General features: G+C 41.9%; 1 protein-coding gene across 1 annotated transcript; it reads left to right on the forward strand.

Moving 5' to 3' along the window:
* Nucleotides 1-921: 921 nt before the first annotated feature.
* LOC306732764 (heparan sulfate glucosamine 3-O-sulfotransferase 2-like) lies at nucleotides 922-7,040 on the forward strand (the record flags this gene model as incomplete). Its single annotated transcript, XM_079213923.1, has 2 exons — nucleotides 922-1,442; nucleotides 6,422-7,040. Exons 1-2 carry the CDS (start codon nucleotides 949-951, stop codon nucleotides 7,038-7,040), a joined length of 1,113 nt encoding a protein of 370 aa, XP_079070049.1. The 5' UTR covers nucleotides 922-948.
* Between the last annotated feature and the right edge of the window lie 925 nt (nucleotides 7,041-7,965).

Consider the following 7,965-nt stretch of genomic DNA (forward strand, 5'->3'; position numbering starts at 1 on the left):
ATAAAAGTGGCCAACGTGATTAAAGCGTTATAAGTGTTTTGTGGTCTACTGTGAGCTCAGCTTGTTATCCAGCCTGACAGCAGCGGGAAGGAATGACTTTCGGTACCTCTCCTTCAGACACCTGGGATGAATCAGCCGGTGGCTGAAGGAGCTGTGCAGGGCTGCCAGTGCCCTGCATGGGGGGGGATTCATCAGGGATGAGAGCTTAGCCATCATGACGCTCACGATGCAGGTCACGGTCATGCAATTATTCAGAATGTTTATGGATGTGTTGCATCCTGAAGTTTTGGGCTATGCTGTTTGCTTAAATGTGTTTTAATCCTTAGATCAATGTTACAACTCTGATGTGTGTTCATACTCGTCACCATCAGCCACATTTAAACTTATTCAAATTGTACGCTGAATCTCATCTTGCTGGAAAAAACATGGTGATGCATTTAACTGGCAAATAGCATATAGTAAGCTTCCATGTAGTAACCCACATGATGGAAAGTGAGTACAGTCAAATGAATGAGAAAGAAGCTGAACGCTGTTTTTTTTATGCAAAGATGCTGTGACGTCACCGTGTTGAATTATTCTTGTGTCGCTCAGTCGGTGTGGAGCTGTCAGACTCAGAGAGCGCACTCCTACTGCTTCTCACTCGTGCGTGGTGACCATGGAGAAGTCCATGAGCTTTACAGCAGGATGTCGTTTCCAAAGTCAGTGCGCAGCGAAGGATGCGGTTCAATTAGCGAGCTGAAGAGATGGGACGCAGATGGATTGTGTTAATGTGTTCCGCGAGGAAGTGCTGCAAGTGGTGACTACCAACTGGCAAGACGCAGAAGTTGTCTTATTTTTTTCTGCTCTGGAGACAGTGGACACTTCAGCCACTTTAACGACTTAAACAATCAGAAAGGACGGAACGCGAAATCAATTAGAAAACCATGCACTGTTCATATCCATGGAGAGATGGCATGCGTGCTCCTCTTCAGTCGAATCCTTCCCTTCTCACACCGGCTCACAAGAACATCCATTTGCTTATTGTCGATTTTCCTGTCTTATCTGTGCTACTGTGCACTATTCCCCGCCGATACCATCATGCAAAAGTCAGGTGATCCGACGCCCAGCTGTCAGCGCGTCCTGGCCGATGGAGCCAAAAGGCGCATTCAGAAACCACCGTCCTGCGTTTTGCCGGTGGATGCGAGACCGAGCAGTGTTGAGGCATCTCGGCCGAAAAGCGACCAGAGACCTCCTTCGACTCTCCACATCGACACGCCCAGTCCTCCAATGGGAAACCTAAAGTTCGGCAATAAAAAGTTGCCGAACGCCATCATAGTTGGTGTGAAAAAAGGAGGCACCAGAGCGGTTTTAGAGTTCATCCGGATTCATCCGGACGTGCGAGCGGCTGGCACCGAGACACACTTCTTCGACAGGAACTATGACAGAGGCCTGGAGTGGTACAGGTAAAAACATGCCTCACCTGCACAGGTGTATGTATGTGTGTAATCAGACGTTAGATGACATGCAAATAGCACTGCGTGTGCAGTAATAAGCATAATGTGCCAGGAAATCCGAGAGGAATTGTGAAGGTTTCTACTCTTGGACAGTTAAAACTAAATTACACCAGTGACTGTTTTGCAGTTTTGTAAACGAAATGAGTAATTCATTATCAGCCTGAATTAGAAAAAATATAGCCCTGTTATGTGCCTGGGGCTTCTGGGAGTCTTTGACTGTCAGCTGTGCATGTGTCCTTTATCGGATGTATGTGTTTTTCTTCAACCCGATTTAATGACTTTATATCAAATGGTAATTTGATATACAATATTGTCAAATGACCATAAAGATTATGACGACATTTAGCCAATACATATGTCTAATTTAATTTGAAATGTCTTTAAATTACATGTAAAAGGAGTTAATTGTAGTTATAGTGGTTTTGTTCTTTTTAAAATATTATAAATAAAAAATGTCTTTAAAGTCCATTTATTTCTGAGGGTGTTCCCAGACAAACACTTAAAGTAATTTAAAGACAGGCAAAAGCTGAGACAAATGGTGGCCTTTAATTGCCTTCTGCCAGTTCCAGTAGTGCAAGTGAAAATCACATTAAATCAGCTGCTTACTGTCATAAATGTGATGTGTCCCCCTCCCTCCCCTCTGCCTCTCTGTGTACATTATCTTTTGAGGTGGATAAACAAGCTGGATGTGTTTTTTCTGCAGTCTCACAACTATTCATGTTCTTAATGCAGGAAACTGCTGTTTACATCAGCGGAAAAGTGGCCCTCATGTTTTGATGTATCTACTGTAGAGAAATTCATCAGATTTCTCATCACATCCAACCTCTCGAGGCAAACGGTATAAACTGCAGCATGCAGGCCTGCTGTCGCTGGCAGACCCCTGAGCCAGTCTTGTTTTTGTATGGCAATTAAACTAATCTCAAAATGAATGTCAAGGATTTAAGGGAAGCCTATTTTACTATGTGCAACTTACTAAGACAGTTTCAATACATGAAACATCCGCATCATTATTTATTTAGATCAGAAATGTTCTGGTTTAGTCATCTGTAGTTCTGGTCCTACTTGCATGCACAATAAGCACACTCACTCGTGTTAATGATTGGCTCTCGTGCAGCCGACATAAGGGATGTGTATAAGTAGTATCATTGTACCATTATAAACTGAAATAATCCCCACTAATTGGCACTTTTCAGGGAGGTTTGCAGCTGAAGCCCTTTTTACCTCAGATGTGTCTCCCACTCGCCCATTACCGTAGTTTGATTGTCAGCTGGCGAAGCTGGCGAGAAAAGGTCAAATCCTAACTCACTGACTTTTGAGGATTGCTTTGAAAACAACAGTTGCTTCTCAGGAAACATTCCTCTGAACTCTTATCAATAGAGAGCAAATTATTGTTTTAAATAGTTGCAGTCTCATTCTCAATATGCTAATGAGTAGAAATGCAATAATGACTCAGAGTTGGCAGCGCTGGAGTGGGAACTCGCACTCCAGTGGAGAACAACACAAATATATTTCACAGGTTCTTTTGGGTACAAGAAACCTTTCAAGAATGTAAGCACAATACATCTGTACCCTCGTCTATGAGCGGTGACCATTCTGATGCTCCAGTATTCCTTTTGTATTCAAACAACTTCATACTGTGGTACATTGTTGTACCACCTACATCAGCAGCTGTCGTGGTTGGAATTCAGGTAGCAGGAGAGGCAGATACAGAAGCAGGCTGACTGGTGCAGTCATATGATTTATTAAACAAAAGGCTTCCATGTTGAGAGTCTGAGATGAAGGCAGGTAACGGGTAAACAAAACGCTATGCAGCAACAGAAGATACCAAAGGAGAACTGACAAAAACAAAAGAACAGAAGAAAAGGAGAGGGTGCTAACGAGGGACAGGTGACAGCAGCGCTGACGAGCACCAGGTGAAACTCGTAAGGGCGGCCGCCAATCACACAGGCGGGAAACAGACAATACACAAGAGGAGAAGACCTTCAAACCAAAACGAGAAACAAACTAGAGCGAAAACCCCTTTGACCATGACACCAGTGCATATATTAGATTAGAAAACTGTGTTAATCCCCAGTGGGGAAACTCATTTGTCACCAAAATTCATACAGACAACAACAGACAAAGTTCACAGTGCACAGCAGACAATAAACACATTACAAAAAACAAACGACACCAGAAAATGCCATATGAAACTTGACCGACATTAGAAAGATGCTAAATCTAAAAACCACAACTAAAGATGTTCATTTAAAAAAAACGAACAGTGTTAGTTTATACGGAAGCGCATTGCGTTCACTGGATAAAAAAAAAAAATAGACCCCTTTTCTCGTAATTACGACATCCTGATCTCGTAATTACGAGATCTTTTCTCGTAATTACGACATCCTGATCTCGTAATTACCAGATCCTGACCTGATTACGAAAGGTGCCATACTGGCCACTGTATGGCATGTATGTGTACAGGCGTCTGTATGCATGTATGTGTACAGGCGTCTGTATGCATGTGTGTGTACAGGCGTCTGTATGCATGTATGTGTACAGGCGTCTGTATGCATGTGTGTGTACAGGCGTCTGTATGCATGTGTGTGTACAGGCGTCTGTATGCATGTGTGTGTACAGGCGTCTGTATGCATGTGTGTGTACAGGCGTCTGTATGCATGTGTGTGTACAGGCGTCTGTATGCATGTGTGTGTACAGGCGTCTGTATGCATGTATGTGTACAGGCGTCTGTATGCATGTATGTGTACAGGCGTCTGTATGCATGTGTGTACAGGCGTCTGTATGCATGTGTGTGTACAGGCGTCTGTATGCATGTGTGTGTACAGGCGTCTGTATGCATGTGTGTACAGGCGTCTGTATGCATGTATGTGTACAGGCGTCTTCTTAGACGGTTCCGTTGCCTTAGCTACTCCTTGGGGATCTAGGATTTTTAACAGGTGCCGCACAGTTCTTTGAGTCACTGTAGCATCCCCGGCAGAATTATAGTCTGGAGTCTTTAAGTGATGGTTCGTAAAGGTTTATTGAACTCACCATAAGAACTATGAAGAAAAACGGAAATAGCAGTTGGTTAGCTTAAGCTCTGACACAGACAAAAAACGTAACAATCTAAAACAATATTTTCTCAAAAATGAACTTGAACAGGTGCAAACCTTGTGCCCATATCAGCCAGGTGCTAAACTAATACATCCGTAACCTTTTTATCACTGTTTTCCGTTGTTATGGCAACTTTTCCTTTCTGCCCGTTTCTTACTAACAACTTCCGTTTTTTGTACCTTCAAAATAAAAGCGCAACCGGAAATGCACCAACTGCAGTAACAAAACGGACTAAACTAAAGGACAAAAAAAAAGGAACAAACTATTACAATACTTTAAACTCTCAGAGGTCCGTTACAGTCACCACCAAACCAGATTGGATGCATTTCAAATGCATGAATTTGTATCCATGAAGCATCCCGTGTTGGTTCAACTGCTCCTGCAGAAACAGAGCGAGATCCAGCACGTCAGACTGGGCTTTCCGCCTGAACAATCCTAACGCCTTGAGATGCCTGCACAGTGTTGACATATCAATTTAATAACATCCTCATTTTTTTTTTTAGAAACATCAGTGTTTCCCAGTGTCTCAAACCGAGAAGGTAACAATAGCAGATTAACTGCGATAGCGCCATAATTGCTACTGAAAGAGGATTTACAGACGTTTCCTTTTTCTTTTTCTTTTCTCGTAATTACGAGAAAAGATCTCGTAGTTACGAGAAAAGGGGTCTATTTTTTTTTATCCAGTGAATGCAATGCGCTTCTGTAAGTTTAGACATCCATGATGTATCGCTCGTTTGCATTTTCCATCATTCAAATTCACAAGTTATTTAAAGCCACTGTGTGTAGGATCATTTACATTTCTAGTATTTCTAGTATCAGTATCAATATCAGTATGCAATGGGGATGTAAACAACACACAGACTGCACCAATCGTTCTTGTTTTTCTTTGAACAAAATAGAGTCCTAGATGCTATAAAAGAGCAAAAGCACGAAGAGCAGGAGCTTTAAAATACAGGTAGAGCGATTCGTTGATTAATTAATTAGTCAATCAACGAAGTATTTGGGTGATTAATTAAGTAATTTAAAGCCAAACATTCTCTTGTTTAAGGTTTGGAAATGTGAACATTTTCTTTTTCCTTATCTCAACATTATAGCAAATTAAGTATATTTAGATTTCTGCTTTCTTATAATACATAGACCAAATTATATATTGCTTGGTCAAGTTCACGAGTCTATTCATAATTGTTTAATCTGTCATGTATTTACTTGACAGATTAATTGATTATGAATAGACTCGTTAATTGTAGCTCTATTGACAGGCTCTTTTTAAACTCTGTCCTTGGTCGTGGTTTCCCATCACACTTCAAACTTTTACTCTTAAAGCATACCTGATCAATTATTTCTTTCAAAGACAATGCTGGCCTAGTTTGCAGACCCAGGAGTAGCCTAACGGAGCCTCTCTGCTGTATGTGTTCTGTTTGCATTCATAGTGATTTATTACTCTTGAACCATGCTGGGCTGATGCACAGGAGAGCTGTCTGCGAGACAAGTCTCCTGTGACAACAGACTACTGTGACTTTGTGTCCTATTATCATTTACATCGAGAAACTGGGTTTGTGTCCAAACTGAAGCTTCTTAGTTATAGAGTGGTTTTGTGCCTTTGAAAAATTACTTTTGCAATCCTGCCCTAAATAAACATCTAATACACATGTTCCTTTCAACGGAGTGAATGCAAGGACGAGGTGTCCTCTGCCTCTGAATCTGTTAGCCTTTGTACTAATGTGAGGAATTCAAACCAGCAATAAAATCGCATAAAAATACCCTTAAAGAAATGTGAATGTGAATGAGAAACCTCTCTCTGACTGACATTTTCACTTTGTGTTTCTTTCAATCAGAGGTTTAATGCCAAGGACTCTCGAAAGCCAACTCACGATGGAGAAGACACCAAGCTACTTTGTGACAAAAGAGACGCCGCAACGGATCTCTGCCATGTCCCGAGATGCCAAGCTCATTGTGGTGGTGCGTGACCCTGTCACTCGTGCAATATCTGATTACACTCAGACTTTATCCAAAACTCCCGACCTAGCGAGCTTCCAGGATCTGGCCTTTAGAAACCAGAGCCTGGGCATTGTGGACACGTCCTGGAACGCCATTCGGATCGGCCTGTACGCTCTGCACCTTGAAAACTGGCTCCGCTACTTCCCTCTGGCTCAGATCCACTTTGTGAGCGGGGAGCGTCTTATCACAGACCCGGCAGGAGAGTTGGCTCGAGTGCAAGACTTCCTTGGGCTAAAGCGCATTGTCACAGACAAACACTTCTATTTCAACCGCACTAAGGGCTTCCCTTGCCTTAAGAAGCCAGAGAGCAGCGGCTCTCCTCGCTGCCTGGGCAAGTCCAAGGGCAGAACTCATGTGCAGATAGACAGAGACGCTATTGAGCAACTGCGAGACTTCTATAGACCTTACAATATCAAGTTTTATGAAATGGTGGGTCACGACTTCAAGTGGGAGTAGAGGTTTATGAACATATTTTTAAATGGCACAAGAAAGATTTATGTATTCCACAAAACAAAAAATGTTTTGCGTGCATTAATAGGACATGGTTAAGCCGGATAGCTAACTATCAGCCGTCTCCAGACAATTTGAGTGAAACTGCAAAAGCGGTATAATTTCTTCAATGTGACACTAATGAACTTGGCTAAATTTAAGATGACTTTTCTTATGCGCTGGTATTGATCCGCCAACATCAGCATCCTGTTTGTTGCCGGGTGCAACCATCATTTCAGCCTCAGGATCCCATGATTTATTTTCCTGTGTGTTATTGCTGACTAGATTCCCCATTTGCTGACTGGTTTATAAAAAAAAGGGAAATTCCAGGAAATGGGATTAGTTCCTCTTTAAACCTGCTTCACTAATCACGGCAGGGCTTGAAAGCAAGACCTTGGAAAATGTCAGTGAAGTCTTCAGGGAGAGCAGAGTTAAGCTGCAGCACTGTGGTGGTAAATCTGAAATGTAAAGCCATAATGCAAGTGTGAACCACCTAATATCACATACTGTTGGTCTCATCAGTTTCCATACTGGGTGGAAGATTTTCTGTGTCATTCTTTCCTGCATGAATTGGGTAAGTTAGTATATGCTGTAACATGCAGCCCTTCACTTTGTTCTCTGTGCTTTCTTTGCAAAAAAACATGTTTATATATTTGTTACAAAACTATTTAATCAGTACCTTTGCCACAATGCTTCTCCATCAACTTCATTAGATGAAACAGAAGCACAAATCTTATTTTGTCTTATCTGAAACTTTGACCTTGATGTTAAATCACTTTTTCAATCCTTGAATGAGCGCCTCTTCGAAAATGGTTGATTCTCTTCTATACCTCCCTTTTCATATCTAGTCTGTTAATTCCTGTTTTCAACAGATCAGACCCCTGACAGTTCT

This window comes from Taurulus bubalis, assembly GCF_910589615.1.
Source record: "Taurulus bubalis genome assembly, chromosome: 2".
In the NCBI taxonomy this organism is placed as follows: domain Eukaryota; kingdom Metazoa; phylum Chordata; class Actinopteri; order Perciformes; family Cottidae; genus Taurulus; species Taurulus bubalis.